Source organism: Pinus tabuliformis, chromosome 9, assembly GCF_031772625.1.
Source record: "Pinus tabuliformis cultivar Carrire ecotype Pingquan chromosome 9, CPIR1, whole genome shotgun sequence".
Lineage (NCBI taxonomy): Eukaryota > Viridiplantae > Streptophyta > Pinopsida > Pinales > Pinaceae > Pinus > Pinus tabuliformis.
Window position 1 is genome coordinate 786,718,808 of NC_142307.1, and position 17,390 is coordinate 786,736,197.

At 40.9% G+C, this 17,390-nt stretch overlaps 1 protein-coding gene across 8 annotated transcripts in view; it reads left to right on the forward strand.

Annotated features, from left to right (window-relative positions):
- The window catches only part of LOC149151091 (putative serine/threonine-protein kinase), a 226,933-nt gene that overhangs the window by 169,245 nt on the left and 40,298 nt on the right, over positions 1 to 17,390 (forward strand). For all 8 annotated transcript variants that reach the window (XM_089437821.1, XM_089437819.1, XM_089437825.1 and 5 more), the window contains exon 6: positions 1,163 to 1,313. In XM_089437821.1, coding sequence (XP_089293947.1) covers positions 1,163 to 1,313 — 151 coding nt within the window. The remainder of the gene's footprint in view (positions 1 to 1,162; positions 1,314 to 17,390) is intronic.

Sequence of the window (17,390 nt, forward strand, 5' to 3'; positions counted from 1 at the left end):
TCTAAAATATATTATTTTCATTAAATTTTTAGTATTTTGTATTTTTTAGTAAACAAAGTCATAAATTTCTAACCGCTTATATTCCGAGCCGAGTCCAAGCAGACATTTGGTTGAGTCCAAGTTTTCAAACACTGGCTGGGGCAGTAGAATTCCAGAATCAGGTGGTGATAAAGAAGTTGACAACAACGGGATTAGTAGTGCAAAGAAACACCAATTTCAAAATGGTACTTGAAGGCATTGCAAAACTCCAATCTACAAGAACTACCAGAAACTAGTGAAGGAAGCAAAGATTCAAGAAAGACCGACTACAACAGTCACCTTTGTGGCAGCTAAATATAACTTTGATGACTATTTTGAATTCCGATGAACCTATTTCATTTAAGGCACATGGAAAACAGGAATGTGACCAAGCATTGTAGGTGAAATTAGATTCTAAACAATTTAAAATGGAAGTTGGGAACTTGTGGAATTACTTAAGGTAAATATGCAATTGGATGTGAAGTGGTATACAGTACAAAGTACAAAGCACATGCTTCAGTTGACATGCATAAGCTGAGACTTAGTAGCAAAAGGGTTTGCACAGAAGTTCAGAACACATTAATTTTTTTTTTTTCGCATCTGTGGAGAAACTGAACACAATGAGGTTAATTTTAGCTGCACATGTAGTGCAGTTCAATTGAACTCTTCACTGCAACTTAGATTTAATGCTTGCATAATTTCCTGTATTGTGTTGGGTATATGTATCTCCATATTATCTAATAACAATGATTAGGGATACAACTTGGCTTTAACCAAAATAGTTATTGTGGAGTATAACTATGAAGAAATTCATGTTATAGATAGAACCAGTTCGATAAATTACAGAAAAGAAATCTATATATAATAGAATTAAGCTAGAATTGTTCCTGGCTGAGCAGTTCTTGAGTCATAAACAGCCCATGTTAAATTTGTCCTGGTCTGTAACAAATGAATGTAATTTTCAGAATAATACAAACTGCTTAGAGATGCCAAGCGTCAAGGCATAAAATAGTTGAAAATTTTAAATGAAAAATGCTTCAATGAATGCTCCAAAAGTCCAATAAAGAAAATTACATAAAATGGAATACAAACATTCGCTACTTCTAACTGAAACTAAATTTGTATTTCTCATTGTATTGTCCAGTGGTTATTTAGCCCCAGAGTATGCCATGCGTGGTCAGTTGACGAAGAAAGCTGACATCTACAGCTTTGGGGTACTTGTACTTGAGATAATTAGTGGCAGAAGTAACACAAAGTCAACTTTAGCAGTCGAGGAGCAATTTCTTTTGGAGTGGGTAAGGTTTTCCATTCAATTCTTTGATGCAGTCTCTGTATGCAGGAATTTAATGTTGTGCTCTTTTTAAATACCCATGCATTCTTAAAGCAATGGAAATTTATTGTACTTTACCTTAAGAAAAAAGTAAAAGAAAATTACTTCATATAGATTGTGGGTTGCTTGAAACTGATGCTTACTGAATTTATTTTGGCATTTGTTCAAGGGAACATAGATGCTTGTTGCGATGAACAAAGATCAAGTACTAGAGATCCATCATCTTTGAAATATATGTTCCTTCGCAACATATGTAGCCTATTTAGCACCAAAAGCTTTCCATTCTACTTTGGTTTTTACCGTCGTAAAGATATGACAGTGGACTGACCAGAAAGATCATTCTGACATAACATATCTTCCATTTGGTGTTTTTTGAAGACAATTGCATTTTGAACTGTAATCACTTTCTAAATTGCACTTATCCTCGTCATATGGAATTTTCAAAGAAAAGACTCAAGAGTGCTTCACATCTTCCCGTCGATTTCTGTGCAGCTTCTTGTTGCTAAAATTTAATCTTATTGGGAAAAAATTTGATCTGACAAATACATTAACAATATACATGGCAGCATAAGCTACCACCTACAGTCTCAGTGTGTGATACAACTTGACAAAAATAATTACCGACTAACCATGACATGATACAGTTAATAATTGCACATGGCATTTCTTAAAGTCGTACTCTCGTAATAATCTAACTAATTAACGAAAGAAGCTTAAGAATCATGCAAATTACTTCTGTCCTTTCGCAACAGTTAGATTCTATTTTTGATGTCTCGCTACTTTTCCCAAGCTTAAGGATTCTCATGCTCTATGGAAAGCACGAAGGAACATGTAAGCTTGCAACTCTCAATTGCCAACTAGAGGGGCTGTTTATGTGGTCACAGTTTAACAATTATCCTTGTGCTAGATATTATTCAGATGATCATCAATTACACCTGTTTATCTGTGTATATGTGATCTTGGATTATTGTATAGATATGATAAAGAATCTCATACAAAAAATCGTTTATGATAGCTTATAGGATGTGTTACCTCCTATGTTTTCACTTGATGTAAAAGTCCCAACCATACATGAGACTCCAGGGTGATTAGATAAACTACCCATGGTCACCTTGGTAGCCTTATCTTTTTCTTTATGCTAGCTCTTCTACTCAAAGGGGGAGTCCCTAAGGCAACCTAAGTCCAACGATTTATGAGTGTAAAGGGTTATCAAAGGACTTAGACCAAATCTGGTTTTACGGTTTAGTTGTTGCAAGTGAAATTTCAGATTTGTACTTATGATATTTAGCCCAATTTAGGAGTACAAAGCGACAAATAATTCTCAAGCTAACTGTTAAATCCAATGTCAAATATGGTGCTAGAAATCATAGACTTGCATGAAGAAATTTTAAGTCCAATTTAGGGCAACAAAGTGAGGGTTTATTAGACTTAATGATCTGAAATGAAGTGTTTGTTAATTTTTAGATTGCAAAACTAAAAATAAAATTGGATTTTTTATTAGCTTTCTGGTGGTTGACTAGTGCCTTCATTTCCAGATTGGGCTATGGGGTCAAATGGGCCTATTAAAGGGTTGATCTTTTGATATTATTAGGATAACTATGGCTGCAACCACAAGCTGTAATAGTTCTAAGATGGGTGTAAACAATTACATAATTTTAACAAGGAAAGGCTCCCTAGATGATCTACCTTCAATCCAACAACTTTGAGCATGGTTTCACTAATGAAGAAGTCCCTTAAAACAACTTCTATTTGAAAGATGCATTCAGATTTGAATCATAATTAAAACGCATAAGAGCTAGAGAGAAAACGAACATCCACACCTAGGTATTTCCGATGTAGCAATTATGCTCCTAATTTGGCCTCAAAGACAAGTTTTATCATGCAAGCATCCACATCAATTCTTCAATAATTACGAAACACCACTTTATTCCGTAAGCTTCATAAATTTTTTAGAGCAAAAGATCTATGAGAATACAAGCACTTTCAACAACCATTACAAGTAGAGATTCCTTAAATATATAGAGTTTAGGCTTGACAAACTCCACAATAAAATAATAATATCTTCTAACAAACCCTAGATCTATTCTAAGAAAACATAAACTATCAATGCCCTTAAACTAATTTTGGAGGACAAGTCAAACAAATAGTAAAATATGGTGGAATAATGCTAGATGTACAATCTCCAAGCAAGATAGAACCCAATGAGGGGATTGTTAGATTTTCCGAACCCAGCACCCAATATTTAGTTCCTAGCAATTAATAAGCAGAACAAATACACAACCAAATTCCTATCACATAAAAATATAGCGGGAGCAAAAAATTTAAAAAATTAATACTTGATCTGAATTACACACACACATAAACATATTTCTTCCCAATCAACAATTCTTCATTAATAAATTAATCACAAAATCTACTCAGGCTTCCATACCTGGGATAATGGCCCAACTGAGAAAATACAATATTAATCACGAACCTCATTGCACTCTCTCAGACCCCATACACAATCACTGAGAATCCTCTCTAAATCTTGTGCTATTGTTGTGTCTTTCTCCTCACCTTAGCCTAGCTTTATAACTTTATGTTGAGCCAAAACCATAATCCTAACCCTAACTCTAATCTCAAAGTGATGGATGACTAAGATTAGATCTTGCCTCACTTGAGATTGATGACTAAGATTAAAACTTAATCACTAAATTAAATAATTTACTTTATCTAAGTTCTATTTTACCTCAATAAGCCAACATATAATTATGTGTTTTTTCCTAAGTTTAACTTAGGCTAAGTTACATCAGCAAATATTATAAGGTGATATGTGGGCGACTTTTGCACGCCTAGACACAAGACCTGTGCAGGAGTACCTATCCGAGCTACAAACTCAACACTCCCTCTTAGCAAGGGAGGTACTTCTAGAAGAACCTCCTCCACCTGGATCTATCTCCAAGCCGATCTCAGTATCTGTAGCTACTCCCTTTGACACTGAAGCCTGCCCAACTACCTGATCTGAAACCTGAGCTGAGAACCTATCACGTCCAACCATCCTCCGCGGATCCTGCTCTTGAGCATCCATCAATGTCATATCATACCAGTTGAGGCTCTTGGCAGTACCTGAAGAATCACTCTTCCTCGCCATCTGCTTCCTCTCAGCAACTGACACTGATCCTATATCCAAGATCCCCTCGAATATACCCACAGGTTGTCCCAATAGCTTGTATGCCTGCCCTTGTCTGATGCAAAGCCAATATGTTAAAGAATACATGAATGGAAACAACCACTCTAAGCTATTGCTCAGACGAGGTTATTCATTTTGTATTTCTACTAAACTAATATGGCACTAATTGCCATCAAAATGGTAATGCTTTAAGATTTTCCCATCAATAGTAGTTGCAACATCTCCCCATCTAGGTGGTTGAGGTAGAAAGAATTTGTGGTGGCCACATACTTGTTCTTGTAAAGTCCAAGGCACAACATGTCAAACTTGCTATGGTTCCCTGCCTTCTCCTTTCTTTTGTCCCACATATGCTCTATCATTCAAGAATCGACATCAAGTATTCAAAAATTACAATCCACTAACTAGTCTCATAGTAGCAAGATAGCACCACTTTGTTCCATAAGCTTCATCAAGTTTTTATGAAGCAAAAGATCTCCAGGAATACAAGCTCTTTCAACAACCATTACAAGTGGAGGGGCCTCAAATATATAGAGTCTAGGTTCAACAAAATCCATAATAAAATAATAATATCCCCTAATAAACCTTAGATCTATCCTAAGAAAAAACTATCAATATCCTTTGACTAATTTGGGAGGATAGTCAAACAATTAGTAAAATATGGTGGATTAATGGCAGATGTACAATCTCCAAGCAAGATAGGACTCATCAAGGGGAGATGTCTCTTCAATCTAAGTTAGATACCAAGTCACAAGAATAAAATACTTACTAAGAAGAGTGCTCCACTTGGTGACTGAGTAAGCATGTCAAAAATAGGGAAAATGGTTAGGGTCCTAGTGACTCTAACCTGCACATGTGTGAATAAATCATAAAATATGAGGGATGCCCCCTCATACTCCTCCAAAACCATACCACTAAGTGAGAATAGATGTCACCTATGGTCTCAAAGGTAACGAACTCCACTAATATAACAAAATATGAATGAAAATGCCACTCCAAGTGGCACATGTAGCCTCCAAAAAGGTGTGCCCCTCTCCCATGCGTAACCAACTCCTCAAATTTGGTGCCAAGAGATAGATCCAAGAAAGAAGTTGTCAACAAATCATAAAATAGTACCATGAACTAGGTGTTGGGTCAAAACGACCTCAACCACCTCTAGGATCAAGGGGAATGACCTCATTTCAAGAATAAACTAACAATACATGGGAATAGGCACCTCAACATGTGTGCAATAAGTGTATTGCTCCATCAAAATGCCATGATTTATCTGCAAATAACACCTCTCTAATGTGAAAACAAGCAAGTAAACCCAAGTGCCCTAGCCAGGAGTCTCTGCATGGGAAGTAAAATTGTCTCAATATGATCAAGTTAACATGAAAATATGTGCACTATGCATAAAGTATACATCTCTAATACGATGAAATAATCATCAAAAATGATATCATAAGCTAGGACACCCTCACTAGGAGGTTGTGATCTCATTAATTGCATCAATTATCACATCTAAACGATAGTAAAAGGTCAATAAGCTAGGAAATCTCCATAAATTGTGCCATCATGAAGTGAGTTATAACCTAGTGTACTAGGAGACATCTTCACCTAGGCAAAATGTGTCATAAATCCTGTCTAATCTACACTATACACTTCCTTGTAAACATCACACACCCAACCTTTGAGGTAGTCAACTAGTATAGAATACCTTAAGGGTAATGCCAGGGGAAGTGTGTGCATCCATAAAATAGCCCTTGTTTTTGTCAAGTGATTAATCAATTTTAGCAGAGTATCTATCCCATGCAACTACATGTGTCCTCATGCAATACGATAAGTATCAACTAGCTCCAACATGGGGACATGTGCTCTAGAAGAGAGTACATGGGAACTTTCGAATATCAATCAATAACTTGATGCAACTCAACACCCACAAAATAGGGCGAGAATCTCACTCTGTCCACCATAAAATATAATCAAATTGATACAAAATGCATGAAATCTACAGTGCTACTACATGATGTCAAAAATGCCTTAGAAACAAGATATGAGCCAATATATTAGAGAATACATGCAAGGAAACAACTACTCTAATTTATTTACCACACAAGCTTATTCATTCCCTATTCCTACTAAACTAATATGGCACTAATTGCCATCATAATGGTAATGCTTCATATTTCCCATTCACCAGCTACTACAATGTCTCTCCATCTAGGGGGCTAAGGTAGAAAGAATTTGTGCTAGCCACATCCTTGATCTTGTAAGGCCTAAGGCACAACGTGTTAAACTTGTGGTGCTTCCTTGCCTTCTCATATATTTTGTCCCACTTAAGAACTAGACCAACTTTTTACAAAACTCTTGGATGAGCCTTCTCAAAGGTTCCTTTTACTTTATCCAAAATTTGAACAAGGTGATTGAATACTTTTCTTTTGTTTTCATCTAGTTCTACAAGCTAGTTCACCCTCGTGTGTACTGCTTCTTAGTCTATAAAGTGTCGTAATTGTTACCCACCAAAAGTGGGTAACCCCATATGAGAAACTTTTTTCCTACTTTGGACAACCAACCAGCCAACAACCCTACATTTGCTCAGTGTATGATGATATCCCACATTCCTCCACCATTTGCACCGGTTAGACACTTTTTGGCAGTTGAAGGTGGGTCACCACGCGCTAGGTACTTTAACTATTTTGCAATCATATGCTTTTACTTAATGTTTTGGGCATTTTAACACGGATAAAGAGGTGATTTGGATGATTGACCAATCTTGATTGTAAACTTGTTCTCTCACCTTACCGGGGGGGGGGGTTAGTCTTTGACCCTAGTATAACGGGACCTTCTCTGAGGCCTTAGGGTTATAGGAGGGGAACTACTTGGGAAACTTGGATTGAAGTAGTGTGTCCATAACCTTTCCATACTTATCACTCTTCATCATTCCCTTGATTTCACATCTGTCCTTCAGGTTTGCTATCATTGGTTCATTGGGATTAGCACCATCATATCCTCATCCTTGAGTCTGGGCTAGAAACTTTGCCCTGGAGGTTGATGCAGCTAAAGAAAGGCAAAAGCATAAAATGGCCACAATGAAAAAGAAGAGTTAAAATGCAAAAGATGGCCAAGAAATTAATTAGTGTCATGAGCTCTACCCTCCTCATTAGCCATCACCTGGTTCCTAAGCACTAGATGCTCCATCACATAATAAGGAACCCTTGCATATCCTAACCTCGATGAGTGAGAAACTAACTCATCATTAAGGGGTAAATCAATGCCATATCATTAAAAGCAAGCTTGGACACCTGAGCTATGCTCCTTGCCAAGCATTATCAAAAGAAAGTAAAAGGCGCACTAGAGGGGTGGAAAAATTAGGCCAAGGAAAGGGGTAATTCATGCCTCCACTATTTCTCCCTCTATACATCTATACACAGGATGATGGACCTCCATCAGTTGGTCCCATGACCATGGCACCCAACCATGAAGCATTTCACCTCAGTTGCCACACTATCACAAACAAATATGAATTGAAGGGTTGACCTAGGACATGTCGCCTCTCCTTAGGGACTGGAAGCACTTAATAGGGTTGACCAAATAGCCATCCCTAACAAGGCAGGGAACACTTTTACAAGAATTGGTCTAGTTAGATATTTGGAGGTGATCCTATTTTAAGTCTTATTATGCTCTTAACAATCAAGTATGGTCCACTATGATGCATCTATGGTCATTGTCTCTAATGATTGGTAACTTTCACTTGAGTTTGAGATGGTTTTTCCATTTGGCATTCCATAGGATAGTGGAGGTCTTGAGGGCACACTCCATGCCTACACTAGACATGATGCCTAGGCCGTACTACACTTTGGGAGGGTAGTGATGACCTTGAAGATGCAATGTTTCCCCTCTATAGCAAAGTATTGAGCACTTTGAGGATCCCAATAGTTGATGGACAACTCAGAGCACCCAGATGCTGAAACATTAAGCTCACTTTGGTTGGAGTTGGAGATTCTTGATGATGTACCCAACAAACCCAAGATTCAAGATTCAGAGTCTGGATGATGATGGTCATCCCCAAGATGACAAGGGAGGGCTTGTGCCACCATTTGGAGCCCTAACAGTAGAGAGAGACTGTGCCATGTTATACTTCTAGCTCCCTTGAAGATGACACAGGGTGCCTAGAGCAAGGTTTTGAAACATGGAGGCATTTTGAGGCGTGTCTTAAGGGCTTACCCTCAATGATAGAGTTCATAGTGGTGATTGGACATCCACCTTGCCCATTCCATGCATTTTTAGAGTGTTTATTGCCCAAAAAGGGCAGGATGTCTTGCTAGATGAGAGTTTCGGCCCACACGTGAGATTTTGCGGTTTTTTCTGTTATGTTGGGCTATTGGGTTGGCTTGTAACCCATTTTCTTCATCTATACTCAAAATTAAACTTGTCATAGGGCTTTTAGGCTAATTATTATGAGTGATAGACCTCACATATATTGAAGATCACTCATTTGTTATTGATCATCACACTTGGATTTCAACCTCTTCTTGAGAGCTCGACTTAGCCTTTAGTTGAGCTCGCTACTTGTGGAGATGTAATTTTTATGGTGCTATTATTGTTGGAGATTAGCATATGTCTTGGACATGTCTTTTTGGGATCTGTTACCCACCACTTTGTGGGTGATATCCCTAGGAGAAAAAAATTGTCCAAGATGGTCCTTAGCCGGCAGTGAGCAGATAGCTCGATGTGCCATTTTCTCCGCCGCCCGAGCCAGCCTTGTGGTCCCTTGCCCATCTGTTATGATCGCATGTTTGAAGGTGGGCCTCCCGACCCCAAAGGTATGACTTTTCACTGGTTTAGTTGAGTAATTTTGTTTACTTATCATGGACACTTATGGGCATGGTTTGGTGGGGGGATGTGGTGGAAAGAGTGGGCTAGGTTTGCACTCTTGTCTCCTCTACCCGATTCGGTAGTTAGCCTTGTATCCGAGTCCCGTGGGATCTCTTTTACTGGCCATTAGCTTTAGGGCTAGCACTACATGGGAAATCCTGATTTTGGTTGCATGGACCCGCTTCTCGACACCATATACATCACTCACCTCTGCTCATTTTAACCCCATTCATCACTTTTCCCATCCAAGTCCACGTGTCTAGTGGGTACACATAGGGTTAGACTCCCCCTCCCCTTGTCCACACTTTGGGTTGGGCCTAGAACGATTCCCAGAGGTTGATGCAACTAAAAAGAAAGGAAAAACCATAATTTGGCCACTTACAACAGGAAATATACCACAAAATGCAAAATATGGCCATGACATACAAATTTAGCACGTGGGAAAAAGCCAAACATGAGCTTTACCCCTTATTCATGGCCATCACCCTAGTTCTTATGGGCCCTAAATGAGCCCCCTCCACATTAAGGAACCCATGATTGTCCCAACCCCTGGTGGGCAATGAGTTGCCTCACCTTAAAAGGGGGTATCTACTATCTACCACTATATTCTACACATCATGCTCTCATCCCTTAGAGCCCCGAGCAATTTGAAGAAAAATCAATCAAAGGCAAAAGGCATATGAAGAAAGGTGGAAAAACAAAAGTTGAGGTAACTCATGTACCACGATTTGCTCCCTGTTACACTCATATACCCAAGTGTGGGCGTCCCTCATCATAGCTATCCTTGTACCATGACATGTGGCTTGGTGCCTTCCCCTGATCCCCACTTCGTCCCATCACTATATCACATGCCACCTACCCATTGATGGATGTACCATGGACATGTCACCCCCTTTAAACGCTGAAACCACCTAATAGGGTCTTTGGTTAACCCCCTTATTGAGCTTGGAGACACTTGTACATGCTAAAGCCCACTATGGAAGGGCACGCCACCATGAATTGCCCACTTGATTCCATGATTTGTAAGCTCTTTTACTTGATTACTCTAATGATTTGATGTATTGGAGGGCAAGGGGACGCATTGGATCTTATGCAGGATTGTTGGCGGGTTTCCATTTTGGGGTTTGGTCTCCCTATACAGTGTCCAAACCCTTCAGAGGGCCACATTGGCACTTGTAGGGTGAGCGTTGAGAGCCATGGGTCTTCACCATAGGAGAGAGTACTTCATGGATCCCCAACACCATTCAGGGATTGCTCGTGTTCCACCTTTTGGATGAGGATGATGCACCTAGATCACCATGCCTAGCCGAATCCACACATGTACCACACACTTGGCAGATGTTCCAGGGTCCAGATGAGGATGTGTCTCACTGTAGGAGACAAAGGGAGGGCTTATGTCATCATCTTAGTCATTACAGATGGTTTTCAAGCATTATTGTTCCACTTGGAGACCCATGAGGATGTCATTGTGCCCCCACACCCACTTGGGAGCACCACATGTGACTTGATTGGAAAACAAGGGGCCAACCCCTTGTCCACTATGTTTGGAGCCTTTTCACTTAACTTGGCACATTTGGACTCCATTAGGCCTCCTCAATGGCCCAATGACTCATCATGTTCATTATTTTGCCCTCTCGAGAGGCTATTCTTTGTATTATTGAGCTATCTTGGTGGGCTTGTCACCAAGTCATGTTAGTATTATATATTATGTTATTACTTGGGTCTAAATTAGGCCAATTAGGCAAATTGAATACCCTTTAGAGTTGTATAAATATGAGAGAGGCTCATTCTAACCTTTCATCATCACTTGGATTGGATTGGTATATCTTGAGAGATTTTCGCACTTTTTGCTGGGATAAACTTTTTGGAATTTCTTTATGCACTATGATGTTTGGATTTTCGCTATTGTCTTTGGAGCTTTTTTATAATGCAAATTGGATGAATGGATATATGCTCTCTCTCATGTAAGTCGAATTTTTGATGTTATTCTTGTTATCTTTCTTGTCAAATGCATGTATATTGTTATCATTATTCTTTTATGGGTTAATGTAATGCTAAATTCTTCTGGGACCTTGAATAAGTGATTTAATGCATGTGTTGCTCTTTGAGGGATTGGGTGAATGCTTCGAGAGGCACCTCTTAGGTTGAAAGACCTCGAAACTTCATCTCTTTGGAAAATTTGAAGTATAAATCCCTATTGACCTAGTTGTTTCCCTTGTAGACGCTAGAAAAGATCAATTAGGTCTCCTTAGCTCACGAAAATTCTTGATCTATGTGTATCTTGACTCCATTAAGCCCAAGAAATAAGGCACTGATCCTCATATCCCTTTGGTGGTCAAATTTACCTCTCTTTTTTTCACTTTTCCAAATTCCAGGCCTAACCCTAGAGGATCACCTAGGGCATCAAGTGAAATCTTTTGTAGCCATCCAAACACGTTGAAAATTGGTCCACAACTGCGTTGGGGTCTTCTCAAGAGGTCCTCCAAATTTGAGCACAGTCCAACGGTGGAATCGCGAGATTTCACAAGCCCTAGCTCGAGGATCATTTCTCTCCCTAGGCTGATTTGGGTTAGGGTCCTCATTTGCATCATTGCATTCAAATTTCAAAGAAAATTAGTCCTTTGATCCTATTCTCTTTCCTAATTAGGTCAAGCCCCTCTTTGGTCGATCAACTCGATACCCTTAACCTAGTTTGGGTCCACTTGGGTTCTCTGTGGTCCCACAACTTTATAACCCAAACTCCACAAGGATTACATAGAATCTATTTCTCCGTAAGGATACTTAAGTCTAGGAAGCCCCTTGTCAAGGCATATCCTCTAAACCTATGCTCAAGTGTCTTCTTAGCCCTTCTTAGAGAGCCTATCACCTTGCTTCTCAAGCAAGTAAGCTATTTAATTGAGTCTCTCTTGTGAATAGGCTTTAAGAATCACCCCTTATCCAATCATTGATCTATTCATCATTGTGATTCCTCTTCTACCGGGTCTCCTCCCATCAGTGAAAGTCTGTAAAGAGCAGGCAGCCTTAGCTGAGGTGACAATGGGCTATCGCTCCATTGTTGCCCCTTGACCTAGTAGTTGCTCTATAGGATCCCCTCTAGGACCCCTGCTAGTTTGAGCAGTAACAATATTGGCGTTGTTGTCAGGGACGCGAGACGTGTGTCTTTTTCCCCATACGACAATATCGTTATATCAGTCTTGGCGACTCCATTGGAAGAACGAAGCCCTAGTTCTTCATTGAACTTTAAAGTCAATGCTTGTAGGGTGAAGCAAGCATTTCTCTAGGCATCTTTAAATTCACCCTGGCGACTCCTACATAATTTACATGTATATCTCGATAGGATGTCTTTCTTTGATGATTTTCTTGCTTTGGACATCACTAGCATCCTTGGGCACCCTAATCATGTCACAGGAAGGATGGTATGTGGGGTGTCCGTGTTTGATGGCGATCCACTCTCTGCAATTGATCATGTGGAAAGATTTAATGCACATGTTTCAAAGGAGAAAGTTGTTGTTCATGAGATCTCTTGGTTGCATAATCACAAACCTAGGAGCATCTCATCTATTGAGGAGTTCTTTGATGGTTTTCTTAGACACTTTCAAGTATGGCCCACATTAAACATTCAAGAGGAAGCCTTCATTGAGCATTATCATGACCTTGGGAATCTAGATGATGAGCAGGAAAGGGGGCCCTCCCTGGGTCCGCATGGTGAAAGATGGGATGATGATAATTCTAAAAGCATGTGTGATAGGGAGGATGAGTTTGTAGAGAGTGAAGTTAGGGTTAACCCTACCTTTTCCAAGGATACTATCTCTAATGATCTACCCTTTGAAAACCTTGGAGAAGGTGATCCCGTAGCCCCTTCAAATGTTAATATCAATGATTATTTACATATTGGAAGGAAAATGGGAGGTCCATGGAAATCGTTTCGACAAGGACCCTATCTATGACACCGATGACAATGATATCGATAGGACCCTTGTCTTTCCTCACAATCCTAGGGTTGTAGTTGAGTCTCGTGTGGACCCTTTCCTCAACCCTTCTTACATTATCACTAACAATGAGGAATCCTCCATCCCTCCTAAGTGTGATCATCGTGGGAAACCTACTTGTGTTTCTCCATCTCATCAGTCTCCCTTTCCTACTAATCATAACCCTATGGAGGCCATAAAGCATGACATAAATGGTAAGGACCATGATGGAAGTGATATGCCTGAGGTTGCCATCCATCAAAAGTTTATGAGCCTAATTGTTGACATCTCTATCTTTTGGTTAGAGGAGAGGATCTCATGGACTAGATTACATCCCTTTGTTCCCTCTTCTCCCGTGATCATCCATGTATGGGCATTCTATTTTCCCACCTCCCGCCCTGGTGACCCTCCATATGATTGTTTCTGTCCTTACTCTTGGATTTGCTACATAAGTAATCATTGGGAAAAATGTTTTTATAATGATCTAATGATGTCTTGGTTGCATTGGCTCTATGATTACACTTAGTGCTTCTATGATGTAATATGCATGTTAGGGTAGGATGCATTGCATGCTGATTTTCCTCATTAGAACCAACATCATATGATATTATCATGCTAGATTAGCTGCATTTAGATTAATATTGCATTTGAAATTTTATTTACTAGTTGATTTTTAGTGGCCTAATATAAGCATGTGCGATCATGAGACGTTGCGAAAGCATGTTGCCCCGTGTGTTTGATTTGTGATATGTGCAGGTGACAGGTCTGCAGACCCAAGAGATTGCTGGAGTTCTCATGACCTCCTTGTTCGAGTACATTTGTGCACTCTCCAGAGAGATCATGTCCTAGTTGGATCCAGATGTTACCCACCACTTCTGATATCCCTAGGATAAAATTTTTCTCCATGATGGTCCTCAGCCGGCAGCCAGCAACCACCAGATAGCTTGATGCGCCATTTTCTCCATCACCCGAGCCAGCCTTGTGCTCCCTCGCCCATCTGTTATGATCACATGTTTGAAGGTGGGCCTCCCGACCCCAAAGGTATGACTTTTTAGTGGTTTAGTTGAGTAATTTGTTTACTTATCTTGGACACTTTTGGGCACGGATTGGTGAGGGGATGCGGCAGAAAGAGTGGGATAGGTTTGCACTCTTGTCTCCTCTGCCCGATTCGGTAGTTAGCCTTGTATCCTAGTCCCATGGGATCTCTTTTACTGGCCATTAGCTTTAGGGATGGCACTACATGGGAAATCTTGATTTTGGTTGCGTGGTCCCGCTTCCTGACACCATATACATCACTCCCCTCCGCTCATTTTAACCCCATTCATCACTTTTCCCATCCGGGTCCACATGTGTCCATTGGGTCCACATAGGGTTAGCCTCCCCCTCCCCTTGTCCACACTTTGGGTCGGGCCTAGAATGATGCCCGAAGGTTGATGCAACTAAAAAGAAAGGAAAAAGCATAATTTGGCCACTTACAATAGGAAATGTACCACAAAATGCAAAAGATGGTCAAGACATACAAATTTAGCACATGGGCAAAAGCCAAACATGAGCTCTACCCCTCATTCATGGCCATCACCCTGGTTCCTATGGGCCCTAGATGAGCCCCCTCCACATTAAGGAACCCATGATTGTCCCAACCCCTGGTGGACAATGACCTTCTTCACCTTAAAAGTGGGTATCTACTGCTATATTCTACACATCATGTTCTCATCCCCTGGAGCCCGGAGCAGTTATGAAGAAAAAACATTTAAAGGCAAAAGGCATATGAAGAAGGGTGGAAAAACAAAGGCCGGGGTAACTCATGTACCATGATTTACTCCGTCCTACATTCATATACCCAAGTGTGGGCTTCCGTCATCATAGCTGCCCTTGTACCATGACATGTGACTTGGTGCCTTCCCCTATTCCCCACTCTGTCCCATCACTATATCATATGCCACCTACTCATTGATGGATGTACCATGGACATGTCAGCCCCCTTAAATGCTAAAACCACCAAATAGGGTCCTTGGTTAACTCCCTTATTGAGCTTGGAGACACCTGTACATGCCAAAGTCCACTATGGAAGGGCATGCCACCATGAATTGCCCACTTGATTCCATGATTTGTAAACTCTTTTACTTGATTACTCTAATGATTTATTGTATTGGAGGGCAAGGGGACGCATTGGATCTTATGCAGGATTGCAGGTGGGTCTCCATTTTGGGGTTTGGTCTCCCTATACGGGGTCCAAACCCTCCAGAGGGCCACATTGACACTTGTAGGGTGAGCATTGAGAGCCATGGGCCTCCACCATAGCAAAGAGTACTTCATGGATCCCCAACACCATTCAGGGATTGCTCGTGTTCCACCTTTTCAATGAGGATGATGCACCTGGATCACCATGCCCAACCGACTCCACACATGTACCACACACTTGGCAGATGTTCCAGGGTCTAGATGAGGATGTGTCTCACTTTAGGAGACAAATGGAGGGCTTATGTCATCATCCTAGCCCTTACAAATGGTTTACAGGCATTATCGGTCCACCTGGAGACCAATGAGGATGTCATTGTGTCACCCCACACACGTGGGAGCACCACATATGACTTGATTGGAAAACAAGGGGCTTGTTGTCACTCGCTGCAAAATTTCTTTTCAACTGACCAAAGTACAAAATAGCAGGACAGTTTCTAGCCATCCCCCAAGCCACAAAAGCCCATAAAGCGAAATCGGACCCCCTCCAATGGATAGTGCTCGAAATTAGCTTTCCAACGGTATATGGAACTCTTCAAATGGACCCCGGAATCAAAAGATATGGCATCTTGAAGATGGGGGTTTTGTCACCTTTGAAAGGAGGAAAGAATCGCAAATCGGAGGCCCCGACTCATCGCAAATCACATATCGCAACATCAGGCAGCATGGCATTTGGTGCTTCGTGTAACAAAGCTCTGATATCGACTATCGCACATCGATGATTTCTAATCAGTGGCACGAAGCGCATATTGATGATCCAGTGAGTCGAGGCAAGCACATCGGCGATCGCAATAGCACAAACATATTGCAAGTTGGCAATCGACGATTCTGGAAGTGATCACTATGAAGAAATTGCGGGAAAAGAATGCCGATGGTGTTAAAGCTCTGGGAGGGCTGAAAACAATTTAACAACGGAAATCAGTCGCAAAACCAAAAGAGGGTGGGCCTTTCCTCTCCTCCAACTAGATGCGTGGCAACGTAAGATTAGTTCCGATAAGCAACACATGGCAACACACAATTGGATCCGATAAAGACATGGGGCAGCTGATGTCATCATGTCGTGGCAGTACGGAGGACACATGGCATGCTGATTTGGCATTTTCAGGGTCCTATATGGGCATATCCGGGTGACACGTGTCACCACTCAAGAAGCGACACGTGGCAATGATGACATCACTAATTGGCAATCGACAATCGATGGTAGCAACATGTTTGCATCAATAGGAAATCACCGATTGCAAATCTCCGATAAGGGGGCTGGCCTATGGTCACGGGAAGAGCGAGGAACCAAGGGCTAAGCACAGAAGGTGATCGACAATTGGCGAAACCTGATATCGCATCACTCCAAGTTAAATCCCCGATTTGAAAACGTCAACTGAGGAGCTCGGATATGTGGGCTAGTTCATGGTCAAGGACTTCACAAACCAAGGGCGGAGAATAGTTTACAAAGGAACGATAGGCCCGACAGGAGTTTAAAGGCCTTGGCGCCTTAAGGCTAAGCTCCTAGTCACAGATCCCGGTCATATGATAAGGACTACAATAAGGCGCTAAACCAAAGGGGGCCAAGGGACATCGTAGCTCACTGTTTTGTAATGTTTTAAGACTAAAAGTCTCGATGTAGTGATGTTCTGATAGTATGGTACAGAGCTTTGAAGGCGTATGGGTCGGTAGTTGAGGCATTGAATGAAGGCATGGAGCAGTGGGAAATCGATATGGGCTGATCTTGTGGAAGCCTCTGTAACAAGAAACCTAGGACAACAATAGCCACAGGAATGAATTTGACTGCTTCACTTGCACGACTTCAGAGAGT